Source organism: Mastigoproctus giganteus, chromosome 1 (genome assembly GCF_048544385.1).
Source record: "Mastigoproctus giganteus isolate SK-2022 chromosome 1, ASM4854438v1, whole genome shotgun sequence".
In the NCBI taxonomy this organism is placed as follows: Eukaryota; Metazoa; Arthropoda; class Arachnida; order Uropygi; family Thelyphonidae; genus Mastigoproctus; species Mastigoproctus giganteus.
In genome coordinates, this window is record NC_143575.1 from 154,976,178 (window position 1) to 154,992,484 (window position 16,307).

Here is a 16,307-nt window from a genome sequence, read left to right on the forward strand (position 1 = left end):
ACCCCGGTCTAATCAAGAAGCATGTGCTATGCACTGCTGCTCCTGCCCACCTGGCTACGGAGGCGCCACTTAGGAAGAAGTGAATGACACTGGAGCAATAGTGAAAAACAGGAAACAAATTCATGGTGCAAAACAGAGCTTGAAACAAAACTTTTCGAGTGGTACCAACAAATGCGTGCAACTAACTTGCCAATATTAGGTCCGATTATGCAAGGAAAGGCAAATTATCTAGCTCAGAAACGTGGAATTAGCAATGTCAAATGCAGCAGTGGCTGCCTCCAAAGATTTAAAGGCAGGAATAACTTGGTTTCACAAAGAAATAATTGCAGTGAGTCTGGATTAGTTGACAAAGAAAAGGCTACAGACTGATTGTGTTCTGTATGATCCATTCTTGAAAAATATAAAACAAAGGATATTTTTAATATTGATGAGACAGGTTTATTTTATAATTTGCTGCCAAACAAAACGTTTGCTATTCGAGGTCTTGCCATGGTGGAAAATTTAGTAAACGAAGACTCACTGTTCTGTTATGCTGCAATTCAGCATAACAGAACAGTGTGATTGGTAAGTTTTCCAAGCCAAGATGTTTTAAAGCAGTTAAACAACTTCCCTGTGACTATGAAAGCCAATAGATGTGCTTGGCTTACAGTCAAAAATTTTAATTTTTTTAGTTATCAAAAGTGGACAGAAGAATGGCTTCAGAAAAAAGGGAACATTTTGATGATTCTAGATCGTTGTACAGCACATTCTGCCGAGACACTTAAGTTGACAAATACACGGCCGCTGTTTTTATCCCCCCCCATACCAGTTTAATGCAACCACTGAATCAAGGCATAATTTATAACCTCAAGAGAACATACACAGCCTGCTTAAGGTACTTGATCAACAATAAAGAAGGAGGGGACAATATGCAGCCAGATTGGAATGTCTTGGATGCTATCTGTAATCTTGTTATTGCTTGTGACAGCATTGCATCAAGTGTAATAATCAACTGCTTCAGAAAGAGTGGCTTTGGAGAGCATATCATTGAAAAACATGGTCCAGCAGACTAATATGATAGCAACATTGAGGAATGGAGGAATTTGAAGGAGCATATGGATTTTGTTGGCAAATTTGAACAGTTTGTGAAGGTGGATGAAGTTTCTACCACTTCACTGCCATCTAAAAAAAGATGCCCAAAATGCATTGAACATAATAGAGAATGTGTTGGCCCACAGTAACGTTGATAAAGAAACAACTATTGCACTTGATAATGTCTGTGCTGTAGTTAAAAATGCATATAGGATGAAAACTGTGCAAACATTGGATTCTTTCTTTAAATTAGATTAATTTATTAAAAAATTTAATGATTTGTATGTCTCCTTTTATATTAAAATTGTAATTATTTTTACTGTGATACTAAAATATTGTATATATCAAAATATATACTGTACAATATTTCATTTCTGTTAATTGCTTTTTCTTAGTTTGTCTTACAAATAAAATAAAATCTTTAAAAAATGTGTTATTTCTTATACTGTATTGTTAGACAAGGCTTTGTTTTTATTTTATTTTTATTATTTTATTTTATTAATTTAAATTTATTTTTTCATTTATTTTTGATATTATTATTATTTAAAATTATTCTTAGATATATAGTATGTCCCAAAATGAAATCAACTTCATCCTCACTAACAGAAGATATATCATGAATGATGTTACCGTCCTGAACAAGGTAAATGTTGGAAGTGATCACAGAATGGTAAGATGCATACTTGATATAGATGTAAAAAAAGAAAGGAAAAACTGACTCGAGTAAATAATACGAAGGTCTTTGAGATAACAGAAGAGGAAAAAGGCAGTGTGTACTGTAACTTAAAAACAAGTTTGAGCTTCTGCAGACTGTTCAAGACCAAGATATCGAAGAGGAATACTACAACTTTCTGAAAGTGATAAAGCCCAAGAAACCTATAGGTAAAAAGAAATGCAAAGAAGAAAAAATTAGTTAAGAAACACTTGTCATGATGAACAGAAGACGACAAATGAAGAGCAAGATAAACACTGACAAGAACTATACTGAGTTATGCAAAGCCATTAGAAAAAGACTCAGAGAGGACATAGGAGAATTTAACACAAGAAAAGTAGAAAAAGCATTAGGGGAAAACAAAGGATTTAAATCAGCAGCTATGAGACAGATGAAATTCACGAGTTCATGGGTAGTAAATGGATGTCCATTGCACAAAACAGAAGGAACTGGAAAGTTGCTGGAGAGGCTTTCATCCTGCAGTGGACTGGAAATGGCTGATAATGATGTCCCAAAAAAAAAAAAAAAAAAAAAAATGTTTAAATTTTGACACTCTTGGGGGACCTCGTTACTACAAAATGTGAAAATTTAGGTCCCTTGAACTTTGTTGTTGTTGTTGTTTGGCTTTTAGGAGCATTAGCAACTAAGGCCATATTGCTCCTGGGATATGCGGTGGTCATTCCCTGACCTTTCCGCATCCTCCGTATTTGGTGGTCACAGGCTCGAACCCCGGTCTAATCAAGAAGCATGTGCTATGCACTGCTGCTCCTACCCACCTTGCTATGGAGGCACCTTTGAACTTTGTATTAACGAGATTCAATGATAATTATATGTTCTGCAATTCCTGTAAGTTACTGTTTATGACTCAGAGAGCATGATTAATTTTATCTCTGAGCAATAAATCATACAGCATTGCCAGATGCTAAGAAGATTTCTGATATTGATTAAAATGAAATATTTTATATTTTTGTATAAAAATATACGGTATTTTTCAGGGAACAAGAATACTGAACATTTCATTACTCTAGTATTTGTTGTACTGAGTTTTACTGTATTAATGTAAAAAATCATCTAACAAAAGAATTAACTATACTTTCCTTATTCAATTATAATCTAATATTCACAGTTCTCTACGAGGAGGGTCACCTGCATACTGCAACAGGGAGAAAAACAATAGGTGCCTCAAGATCACTAATTAGGCCTTCTCTCCCATGGCATTAGTGTGAAATGGGAAGCAATGTGCATGATCTTGAGACACCTATTGTATTTCTCCTTGCTATAGTGACTGCTCATAGCTAGGTTGCAGGCTTGCACAATCACCAATTCATTTATTTTTTTTAAATAAATGAAGTAATATTATTTACGAGTATAACACAATGACATGGAATAAGCAATAATGTAATATTGCAATTTTGCAACATTAGTGTATCTGGTTGTAGTCATTTAGTAGTCTAAGCATGGAGACCACGTGTGCGTGTGCGCACACACACACAAACACAAACAAGAATCTAGACATACAATTTCATTAGAACTATACAGTTTGGCCAACTTGCAGAACATCTGTAACTCAGTAGCTCAGCGAATAATTTGTTAGACATGTCACAAGAAACAAGAAAGTTTCAAAAATCAAATTAGAAGTTGCAACTGCCATTTTCTCATACCGTGAGATGTTACTGCTCCATTTTTGGCTTCAGTCAAACACATATGTATAAGTTTGAGATAGAACAGCTATGCTTACATTTTCAATCAGAGATTAGTAGAAAGCTGCAATATTTATAACTTTACCAAATAGAAAATTTAGACTAATAAAATAAAAACTAAGGATCACTGGAAATTTAACTTTTTTTTTGGCCTGAAGTTTATTTTAAATTTGTATTAAATTTTGAAATGAAACATTCTCAGCACAATAAAAAAGATATTCTTAAATAAATCTTACAGAATGAAGAACCCCTTTAAAGGAATCAAAGATATCTAAACTGTCCTTCACAATATAATAAGAAAGCTAACCAAATTAAAAATATGATTAACACATTTACAAATTATATTAAGAATATGTTCATTTGCACACACTGTTTTACTGATTCTCCTTCTCAAAGAGATGCCAATAATTCATAGAAAACTTACACTTATCATACACATTTGTGGGAACATGAATGGCACTATGTTGCATGGCAACAGACATTCCCTCAAAGTTGCGATGAGGTTTAAATATCACAGGCTTCCATTCTTCCCCTTTTGATTCCTCTTTCCTGGGATCATACAATTTCTTGGCACTATAATAGTCCAACTATAAAAACATACAGGATTATTACAATTAATAAAACACATCAATAAAAAACAAATGGATTTCATTTGTACAATATTTGTTTAGTACTGAGATGTTGTTTGCAGGCTTATCATCACTGCTCTCTCATGTTTCATACAATCATGCAGATAGAAAAATATCTGGAATTATTGCTAATGGAAGAAAAGAGAAGGTAAGAGATAAGACAGTTGGTAGCCTTTCATCAGTGAAAAATGGATGAACTAAACAAAGACTTTTTATTGCACAAAAAATTCATTTTCAAAATCATGAATTCAGTTATGAATACTATAATAAAAACAATGAAACCTTCAATAAATCATGAGAACTTAAAATGCCATCAAGGTGGGCACAGAACCCATCTTGATGGTGTCTTGTCCATTTTGTTGCTACAAGATCTTTGTTCCAGAGGAGGCAAAAATTATTTCCCCACTCTTACACTGAAATATAAACAAGTGTCAAAGTGTAATTAAATTTAAAAAATTAACACTTATGACTGGATCTTATTTTTTAAAGAATTTAGAAGAAGAAATTGACAAAAGTCACTATGCCTACTGAAATTATCTTATCTGTTCTGGTCAACAATCAAATATTGCAAAACTTACAAAACAGATTTAAAAGCAAATGGAAATATCAAATCAACCTGCTAAGATGTTTTTATCTCGTTTACTAGTTAAAGTTAAAGTATTCTGTGAATGCTATGTTTTATTGACTGACTGCTTGTTTATCTAATAATATATGGCAGATATTTCATTGCTCTAACTCTTGTTTCTTTTGTTTGTTACAGAGCTGAATGTATTTGAAGTGCTTGTCAAGCCATCAAAGGTGGACACTGTTGAGATATCAGAGACATGGTGTCACACAGATATTAGGAATGCAGAACTGGAATTTGGGAAGAACAATGTGTACAGAAAGGATAGACAGGATAGGAACGGAGGAGGGGTTATGCTGTAAATTAAGAAAAACAGAATATAAGGAAGTGCATCCAGTTGACATAGATGGAAAGTGTAATGTTGAGTCAGTTTAGTGTGACATAAGCACTGGGAGGGCAAAAATGAGAGTAGGAGTGTGTTATAGGCCTAATAAGTACAACGAACAATTGTACAGAGAAATAGAATGGGCCAGTAAATCAGATTATGTTATAATGGGGTATTTTAACTTCCCAGATATTGGCTGAAACTTATGAGTTGGTCACATGCACACTAGCAAGATTTTTGTGGATTTATTGGATGATTGTTTTCTGCAACAGCATGTTCTAGAGGCAAACAGAGAGTGCAACACCCTTGATCTGGTTATCAGTAGTGATTATTCATGCATTAAGAATTTGCAGATAAAGGAGCCACTAGGTGGCAGTGATCACAGTGTACTGATGTGGGATTTACTTAAAGATATAATTATATCAGGGGTAAAGGGAAGGGTTTTTGCTTCCATAAAGGTGCTAAAATGGTCTCAGAGAGTTTTTAAATTCTGTACAGTGGGACCAACTTATAATGTTACCAAGGGCATATTCTAAGTGGGAAGAATTCAAGGAACTAATCTTGGAAGCTACTAGACTTTTCATACTGAAATATATCATTCAGAGTTAGGCCTAAATGGATGTCAGATGAACTAATGAGACGTGGCAGAAAAGAAAAAGGCATGGGATGCATATTAGCATTAGCATTAATAGAGGCATTTGATGCAAGAAAGCAAGCTTATGCAGCATCAGCCAAAAAAAAAAAAAAAAAAAAACACACTTCCACTTCACCCCTCTGTTCGTTCAAAATACCTGTCCAGCTGAGCCTTAAACTTATTTAGGCTATCAACCTCCACCACAAGGGATGGAAGTCTGTTCCACCAACCAACCACCCGCTGGCTAAAGGCAAATTTCCGCACGTCTATCCTACATCTGTCTTTCCTCAATTTGAATTTATGCCCTCTCAGGTGATTTTTCTGAGCTAGAGGAAGAATCCCATCAGCATTGAGCATGCTTAAACCATTCAAGGCTTTATACACCACTATATAAATTATAAGGAGACACGGAAGCCTTTTGGAAGATATAAAAAGGAGATTAGGCAATACAAAAAGGAGATTTTGGAAAATATACAAAGGAGAATAGGCAAGCGAAGGCATATTATGAGAAATCTTTGGCAAAGGATGCTAAGAAAAACCAGCACCTCCGTAGCCAGGTGGTCAGGAGTAGAAGCGCATAGCACACACTTCTTGATTAGACAGGAGTTCGAGCCCGTGACCACCAAATATGGAGGATGCGGAAGGTCAGGGAACGACCACCGCATATACCAGGAGCAATATGACCTTAATTGTTAATGCTCCTAAAAACCAAATAATAAACAAACAAACAAGCTAAGAAAAACAGCAAGGACTTCTTTACTTATATAAACTCTAGAAAGAATGAGATTAATCAGATTGGTCCACTTTATATCTATGATTCGACTGTTGATGATCCTGCTCAGATAGCTGACAAAATGAATGGGTATTTTGCATCTACCTTCACACATGAGGAGTTATTAAGGGAGGAAAATGCTGTAAGTTTATCAAACTGTAACAGGAGGCTTAATGATTTTGTAATAACTGAGAGCAAAGTGGAGGAGAAATTGTTGAAGTTAAATATAAGAAAGACACCTTGGGTGGATGGGATCTATCCAGTTATATTAAAGGAGGTGGCAAAGGAAGTTTGCAAACCCTTAGCCATAATTATGAGAGCATCCTTGGACTCAGGGAAGTCACTACTGACTATACATGTGCAAATGTATTCCCAATTCACAAAGGGAGATCTAAGAGTGACATGAGTAATTGTAGACCAGTTAATTTAACTTCTGTTCCCAGGAAGATAATGGAGTCACTGGTTAAAGAAGCATTGCAGAATCGTTTTGACAAGATGGCAGTAATAATTCAGACACAACATGGGTTTGTTAAGGGGAAGTCTTATCTGACCAATTTGATTGGATATTATGATGTGGTCACAAAAGAACTGAATGCAAAAAAATAATTTTGATATCACATACTTCGGTTTCAGGAAAGCTGTTCACACTATTGTACATGGAAGACTATGATACAAATTGGATCAGTGTGGCATTAAGGGTAAGTTGCTACAATGGATAAAAGGGTGGTTGAGTGGGAGAAGACAGCGAGTGATAATCAATGGACGTTGATCTTTGTGGATTAATGTTATCAGTGGAGTCTCCCAGGAATCAGTTTTGGGGCCACTGTTGTTTTGTAAATTTATCAATGATATTGATGAAGGTATATCAGACTTAATGTCGAAGTTTGTAGATAATACAACAGTTAGCAGGCTTGTTAATGACAGTGTGATACTGCAACAGGATCTAGAAAATATGAGCAGATGGGCTGAGAAGTGCAAACTGTAGTTTAACATTGCAAAATACAAAATGCAAAATACTGTATATGGGTAGAAGTAACCCCAGAGGAACATACCAACTGTGTGGTACTACACTTAGGGTGGTTGAAAATGAAAAAGACCTGGGAGTAATTGTGCAGTCAGATATGAAGTTTTCTGGGCAATGCAGACAGGCTGCAAGAGCAGGTCATGGGGTATTGTCAATGACTTACAGCAATTTTGCTAGTAGAGAAAAGGAGATGATTATCCCTTTGTATAAGGTAATGGTCAAGCCACACCTTGAGTACTGTGTACAGGTCTGGAGGCCTCATTTTAGGAAGGATGTAGAGTTGCTTGAGCTTGTACAGAGAAGGGCAACAAGATTGATGAGGGGAAACAAAGGGGTACACTTACCAAGAAAGGCTTAAGATCTACAAATTGCAGCGCCTGGACAGTAGGCACCTGCAAAGTGATCTGATTGAGTTGTATAAGGCCCTGAATGGGTTGAGCATGCTGAACTCTGTTGGGATTTTTCCGTTTGCTCAGATTATGAACCTGAGGGGACATAAATTCAAATTGAGGAAAGACAGTTGTAGAATAGATGTGCGGAAATTTGCCTTTAGGCAGTGGGCGGTTAATTACTGGAACAAACTTCCATCTGTTGTTGTGGAAGTTGACAGCATAAATAAATTAAAGGAGGAAATGGACAAACCTTTAGAGGGAACAGATGTGGGAAATGGGGTTTTTTTTTGGCTGATGCCACATAAGCTCATACGGTTGCTTTCTTGCATCACATGCCTCCATTACTATTAATATTATTATTATGACAGAGTGTCATTACAGATAAAGCTGAATATCAATCCATTATCAAACTCTTGTTTTTGCAAGGCAAACAGCCAAAGACTATCTATGAAGCGATGTATATGGTGTATGGGGAATATCTGTCCATCGTATGACACCATAAAACATTGGCGAAGATAGCTGAAGTGCAGCCAGGAGAACATCCATGATGAGGAAAAAGTGAGCAGCATCCACACTCACACTGCTGAATTATTAGAGAATATTTAACAGCTGATCCTCAATGACTACTCAAGAACAATTAAACAGATAGCTGCTGGGAGTGAATCAGTGGAGAGCATAATTTACAATGCTTTGAACATGAATACGGTTTCAGCATGATAGATTCCTTGCTTACTTACATGTCTTCAGAAAGAAAAAAAAAAGGTAGGCTTGCCCTGCTGAACTGATCACCACATGTGACAGCAATCCTGTTTTTCCCTGACTGGTGACTACAGATGAATCATGGATACATCTCTTTGATCCGGAAACAAAACAGATTTCAAAGCAATGGAACGTCCATCATCACTAACTCTGAGAAATGCCAGAGTGCAACCATCAGAAGTTGTCAGTTTTCTGGGATGAGATGGGCATTAATTTCACAGATTACCTGGAGATTAATTTACAAATTACTACAGCAACCACGAGCAATTACATGTGGCAATTAAGGAAAAATGAAGCATGTCAGAAAAGGCATGCTGTTGCTTCATGAAAATATAATGCACTCTATACTGCTTTACTTTTTCATATAATAAAGGGCCCGATATCAGCTGTCCAGATGATCATTTTGAATAAACCACATGCCTCTTCAACTTCTTCATTTTGAGCTTTCCTTGTAACTTTAAGTGCTAAACTGCCATCCTCATTCATCAGATGATTAGAGAAATTTATAATTCTACTACTATTTTTCTTTATGTCTGAAATTGCTGACATGCCAACTCCATATTTCTAAACAAACGAACATCCCAATTCACTTAATTATTGCTGATTCACATAATTATTCACTTAATTATTGCCATTTTTGTCTTTTAACTTTAGCACAACATGTTTTCTCTTTGGTGACATATCGGGTTTAAACTATTTTTTTTATAAATCACAATTGAAAAATACCCACTCACAAAACGAACAAAATATTTCCAAATGCCAAATTGATATAGACCATAATAACATTAATAAGCATTAGCATTAGCATTAGTAGAGGCATATGATGCAAGAAAGCAAGCTTATTCAGCATCAGCCAAAAAAAAAAAAAAACACACCACTCCCATTTCACCCCTCCGTTCGTTCGAAATACCTGTCCAGTTGAGCCTTAAATTTGTTTAGGCTATCAACTTCAACAACAAGTGATGGAAGTCGGTTCCACCAACCAACCACCCGCTGGCCAAAGGCAAAATTTCCGCACAACTATCCGACATCCGTCCTTCCTCAATTTGAATTTATGCCCTCTGAGGTGATTATTCTAAGCAAGATGAAGAATCCCATTGGCATTGAGTATGCTCAAACCATTCAAAGCCTTATACACCTCTATCAGATCACCTCGCCGGTGCCTAGTCTCCAGACTCTGTAATTTGCAAAACTTAAGCCTTTCTTCGTAAGGGCAACCCTTTGTTCCATTCACTAATCTTGTTGCCCTTCTCTGTACCCGTTCCAGCAGCTCTACATCCTTCGTGAAATGAGGCCTCCAGACCTGTATACAGTACTCAAGATGTGGCCTAACCATTGCCTTATACAAGGGAATAATCACCTCCTTATCCCTGCTAGAAAAATTCCTGTATATCATTGACAAGACACCATGAGCTACTCTTGCAGCTCGTCTGCACTGCTCAGAGAACTTCATATCTGCCTGCACAATTACCTCCAGGTCCTTTTCATTCTCCACCACTGTCAGTGTAGTACCGCAGAGTTGATATGTTGCTCTGGGGTTACTGTTTTCCACATTTGTCAATATTAAACTTCATTTACCACCTCTCAGCCCATCTGTTCAACCTTTCCAGATCCTGTTGCAGCAGCATAGCGTCAGTAGTGTCTTTAACAACCCTGCCAACCTTTGTATCATCTGCAAACTTGGACATTAAACTTGATATCCCATCATCAATATCATTCATAAACACCGAAAACAACAACGGACCCAACACTGAACCCTGAGGAACTCCACTAATAACATTAGTCCACGTTGAGCAGTGTCCATTGATTACCACTCTCTGTCTTCTGCCACTCAACCATCCCCTTATCCATAGCAGCAATTTGCCTCCAATGCCACACTGCTCCAATTTGTGCAGCAGTCTTCCATGTGCAACAGTATCAAAAGCCTTTCTAAGATCCAAATATATAATATCAAAGTTATTCCCTGCATCCAGTTCTTTTGTGACTTTTTTTTTTTTTTTTTTTTATAATGAGAACACCAAACATGAGAGGTATAAGAACCTATAGTATTTAGTACCGTGCTTGGGTTGGAGGTTGAGAAGATGAAAGAAGATATTTGTTGATATTGGACTTGAACTTCTGTAGATTGTAATTTTCAGGAAATACGTATGAAGGAAGGTTGTTCCAGAAGACAGCAGTTGAATGAATAAATGAGGAAGATGAAAAGTTGGTTCTGTGGGTTTGAAGTTGGACAGTAAATGGATGTTGGCTGGTGGCGGCACGTGTTCGGACTGTTTTGAAAGAGACAGCGGGAATTATAGAAGCCAATTCAGAAGAACAGTGCCCATGGAAGAATCAGTAGAAGAGGCATGCAGCAGAAACAGTGCGTCTATGAGAAAGCGAGTGGAGAGACTCTGTTAGAGATTAATCATTAATTAACCTAACTGCCCTCTTCTGAATGGAATCAGGAAGCCTGAGAGAGGTTTTGGGGGCACCACCCCAGATGTGGGAACAATATTCCATGGCAGGGCGGATTTGCGATTTATACAGAGTGAGCAGCTGTTTGGAAGAAAAGTAACGCCGAGAGCGAAAGAGAAAACTAAGTTTTTTAGATGCAGAGGAAGCAATATTTGTAATGTGCTTGTGCCAAGAGAGATTAGAAGTCAGGGTAATCCCCAAAAGAGATATATCATTTTGCCTAGAAATCGGAGTGTCACTAAAGATAAGCATAGGAGAAGAAGAATCCTTTTTGCGAGATATAAGACAAGATTAAGTTTTAGAAGGGTTGAAATCAACTAAGTTGTCTTTGCCCCACTGGAGAATTACCTGAAGATCGGCATTTAAGGAATTGCCAGCAGATTTTCGAGAACTTGAAGCTGATTGAGCTGGACAAGGTTTCTCAAAATGGAAAGTTGAATGCAATGTGCTATCATCGGCAAAACTATGGATAGGATTTCCAGTCAATGGAAGAAGGTCATTGATATACAAGAGGAAAAGAGTGGGGGAAAGAACTGAACCTTGGGGGACACCGGCATTAGTGGAGAAGTTAGAAGACAGAGAGCCATCTACCATCACCCTCAGTGAGCGATCAGAGAGAAAACTGGATAACCAATTACTAAAAACAGTTGGCAAACCATAAGATGGAAGCTTGTTTAGAAGACCTTTATGCCAAACACGATCAAAAGCCTTTGAGATGTCAAGAGCAACTACTTGTGTTTCACCGAACCTTTCCATTGAATTAGTCCATAAATGGGTAACATAAGCCAGAATATCACCAGTGGATCGACACTGACGGAATCCATACTGGCGATCGTTGATCAGACGGAAGGTTTCTAGGTAGTTTAAGAGTTGGCGGTTAATTGATTTCTCCATTACTTTAGAAAGAGTAGAAGTAATTGCAAGGGGACGATAATTGGATGGGAGGGATTTGTCACCCTTTTTAGGAACTGGCTGGATATGAGCAAATTTCCAAGCAGAAGGCAAAACACCTTTGGAATAAGAAAGTGAAAAAAGGCGGCAAAGAATCGGAGTAAGTTCAGGAGCACAGGTTTTGAGAACAAGTGGAGAAATACCATCAGGACCTGGAGCTTTCTTAGCATCAAGATTCATCAAAATCCTTCTGATATCCTTTTGACGGAAGACCACAGGAGGCATTGAATGGAGCGTGTTAGGAATGGTGGGAGGTGTTTTACCAAGATCATTAATACATGAGCTCGAAGAAAAATGGGATGCTAGCAGGTCAGCTTTATCCTTGGCTGAAGTGACAACAGAACCATCTGGTTTGGACAGAGGTGGGAGCAGAGATGGGCAAAAGTTGCGGCCAATAGTTTTGGCAAGAGACCAGAATGCTCGGCTACCATTAGGGCAAGAAGCAAGTTTTCTACTCTTAGCCTGTTCAAAATCTAGTTTGGACTGATTAATAACTGCTTTACAATTGTTGTGAGCTTTGGTGTAGGCAGAAAATGAAACTGAAGAATTAGAAACAAGCCAATTACGATATGCAACATTCTTCTCTTGGACAGCCTTAGCACATTTATTGGAAAACCAAGGTTTAGGTAAAGGACGAGATTTTAAAGTGGAGTGTGGGATAAAGGATTCCATTCCTGCAAGAATAATTTCACTGACACGATCTGAGCAAACGTTGACATCAGAAGTTTTGAAACAGTAATCTGACCAAGGAAAAGAAGAAAAGAAGTCTCGCAGGTCATCCCATTTTGCATTCTTGTAATGCCAAAAGTACAAGGTTGGGAATAGCCATGAGATAAAGGTTCCATTTGAGAAGAGACAATCACCAAGTTGTGATCTGAAGTGCCTAAAGGACCTCTCACTTCGACCTTGTACTTAGAAGGGGTGTTTGTGAGAAAAAGATCAAGCGTATTGGCTGTATGATTAGGATTGTCCGGTATTCTTGTAGGTAAATGAACAATCTGTGCTAGATCATTAATAATTGCAAAAGCCTCAGCATCTCAACCTGCTGGGTCGGTGTGACTAGAAAACGGAAGCCAGCTGGAGTTGTGAACGTTAAAATCACCAAGGAAAATTACCTCACTGTTAGGAAAGTTGGACTGGAGAAAGTCAAGTTGCAAAGAGAGGAAGTCAAAGAGCTCCAAGTGATTAGTGGAGTTGGGAGAACGGTAGAGACAACAGATGAATTTTACACAATGAGGTAGAGAGATTTTAAGCCAGAGAAGATCAAAGAGAGGAGATTCCAAATTGCCAAGTCTCTGACAGGGAATATCAGAACAGACATATGCACAAGTACCACCTTTGAGGCGAAAGGAATCATACAGCAAATAATTTGGACATCTGAGATGAGCAGTAGTTGAATCACCTGATAACTGAGATTCAGTCAGAAAAAGTACATGGGGTTTGGAAGACTGCAAGTGGAAATGGACATCGTTGAGACCACGTATATTTGTGAAATGAATTAGGAAGTCCTTGGGAGGTTTAGATCTTTTCACAGATAAGCTTGCTCTATTATTTTGACAATTCATGGTGTATTCAATAGTAAGAAAAAGTGGGGGGGGGGACATGCTGTATGAAGTAATGAAATTTTTGGATATGGCATACACGTGGTAAGAATATACCCAGATCCTTGACATAACGTGGCCTCGACAATGCTCCCCGCATACACACTACTCGGACTCCCTCCAGTCACTATCTGGCAGAGTACAGGTAGCAAGATTATACACTAGCTGATCCGGAAGCCTCTTAGAGAGTTACCAATAGGTTTGGTCCGGTGTACTATCTAGCGGCCGGCCTGCGAACACCGTTTTAGAGCTGTACCCTCGAAATGTAAGGAATATTGGATCTCGCCATGACTACATCATAGTATCCAATCAAATTGGTCAGGCAAGACCTGCCCTTAACAAAACCATGCTGCGTCTGAGCTAAAACTGAATTCTTGTCTAGATGATCCTGCAGTGCTTCTTTAACCAGTGCCTCCATTAATTTACCTGGAACAGAAGTTAAACTAACAGGTCTATAATTACTTGTGTCAGCCTTTGATCCTCCTTTGTGAATTGGGGTTACATCTGCACATCTCCAGTCTATGGGTACCTCCCCTGAGTCCAAAGAAGCTCTCATAATTATGGCTAGGGGTTTGCTTACTTCCTTTGCTGCCTCCTTTAATATAACTGGATAGATCCCATCCACCCCAGGTGCATTTTTTATGTTTATCCTCAACAATCTCTCCTCCACTTTCCTCTCAGGTATTACAAAATCATCCAGCTCACTGCCAATGTTTACTTTACCTACATCATTCTCCTTCCTGAATAACTCCTCATGCGTGAATGTAGATGCAAAATACTTGTTTAGATTGATAGCCACCTGAGCAGGATCCTCAACTGTTGAACCATCAATATCCAATGAACCAATCTGATTCATCCCTTTCCTTCTTGAGTTTAAATAGGTAAAGAACTCTTTTCTGTTTTTCTTTGCATCCTTTGCCAAGGATTTTTCGTAGTCTGCCTTTGCCTGCCTAATCTCCTTTGTGACTTGGTTACAGACCAACTTATATCTATCATAGGCTTCCATGTCACCCATTAATTTGTATGTATCCCATGCATCTTTCTTCTCTGCCACATGTCTCATTAGTTCATCTGACAACCATTTAGGCCTAAACCTTGAACAACATTTCTTAGTTGGTATGTAAAGCCTGGTAGCCTCCAAGATTAGTTCCTTGAATGCTTCCCATTTTGAGTTTGCTGTTGGTAACATCATCAGTTGGTCCCACTGTATAGAATTTAAATACTGTCTCAGACCATCATAGTCGCCTTTACGAAAACAAAAACCGTTCCCTTTACTTCTGATGGTAGTTACCTCCTTGAGTAAATCCCACTTCAACACACTGTGATCACTGCCACCTAGTGGTTCATTTATCAGAAGATTCTTAATGCATGAAGAATCACTACTGATAATCAGATCTAGTGTATTGCTCCCTCTTGTTGCCTCACGAACATGCTGATGTAGAAAACAATCATCCAATAAATCCACAAAAGCCTTGCTAGTGTGCGAGTGACCAATCCACAAATTCCAGTCAATATCTGGGAATTAAAATCCCCCATTATAAGACTCTCTGATTTACTGACCCATTCTATTTCCCTGTACAATATCTTATTATACTCATCAGAGTCATTAGGCCTATAGCACACTCCTACTCTCAATTTTGATTTCCCTATGCTTATGTCACACCAATCTGACTCGACACTGCCCTGTCCATCGATGTCGACTGGCTTCACTTCCTTCGACTTTATGTGTTTCTTAACTAATAGCATAACCCCTCCTCCCCTCCTGTCCTGTCTATCCTTTCTATACACATTGTATTCCCCAAATTCCAGTTCCGCATTCCTTATATCTGTGTGACACCATGTCTCTGATATTCCAACAATATCTGCCTTTGATGTTTTGAGCAATACGTCAAATTCATCAAATTTATTTACCAAACTCCTAGCATTGGTGTACACGCAGGTATACATGCACCTGTTTCTATTCTTAGCTACCCTAACACAACCCATGTGTTTACTTGTACCGCAATGACTCCCAGCAGTCTCTGAAATATCCTGCATCTTGTTTTTCAAGCTTATGCTCATTTCAATAGAAGCAGTGCAAGAATCACTTCCACCTCTGCCAGTGGCTACTGTTAATCTATTAGTCCTTGTATCCCCCCCCCAACTAGCAGTTTTCCGACCCACCTAACACTGCCTCGACAGCATCAGCAAAAATTCTTGCACCCTTTCTATTTAAGTGTATCCCATCCCTGTAGAAGCAATCTCTCCTGTTAACAAGTACAGTCCAGGCTGAAAAAAATTCTACCCCTTCAGCCTTGCACAATCCCTCCAGGGCCGAATTGATCGACAAGGCTCTCATCATATACTCCCTCCTATCGTGTCTGGGCAGAATTGCAGACACTTTCAAATTCAACCCTAATTCACGGCTTTTTTTCAACAGTGACCTGTACTTGCTAAGTAATTCCGCTGGTCTCCTACTCTTAATATCATTAGTGGCAACGTGTACAACTATATCACCTTTTGTGCCCTTAAAAGATGATATCCGCTCTACGTCATCAACCTTTGCCCCTGGCAGACATACCCTGGTCCTATTCCATCTATCCTTTTTACAAAGCATGTTCCCCGTTTCCCTGACAATAGAGTCACCAACAACTACTAGTTCCTGTGGGACCAGCG

The 16,307-nt window shown here is 38.3% G+C and overlaps 1 protein-coding gene across 6 annotated transcripts in view; it reads right to left on the minus strand.

The window, feature by feature from the left end:
• LOC150091205 (voltage-dependent calcium channel subunit alpha-2/delta-3-like) overlaps positions 1-16,307 on the minus strand; it is a 1,918,419-nt gene that overhangs the window by 1,354,627 nt on the left and 547,485 nt on the right. For all 6 annotated transcript variants that reach the window (XM_090374703.1, XM_090374689.1, XM_090374699.1 and 3 more), the window contains exon 5: positions 3,908-4,070. In XM_090374703.1, the coding sequence (XP_090230829.1) occupies positions 3,908-4,070 (163 nt within the window). The remainder of the gene's footprint in view (positions 1-3,907; positions 4,071-16,307) is intronic.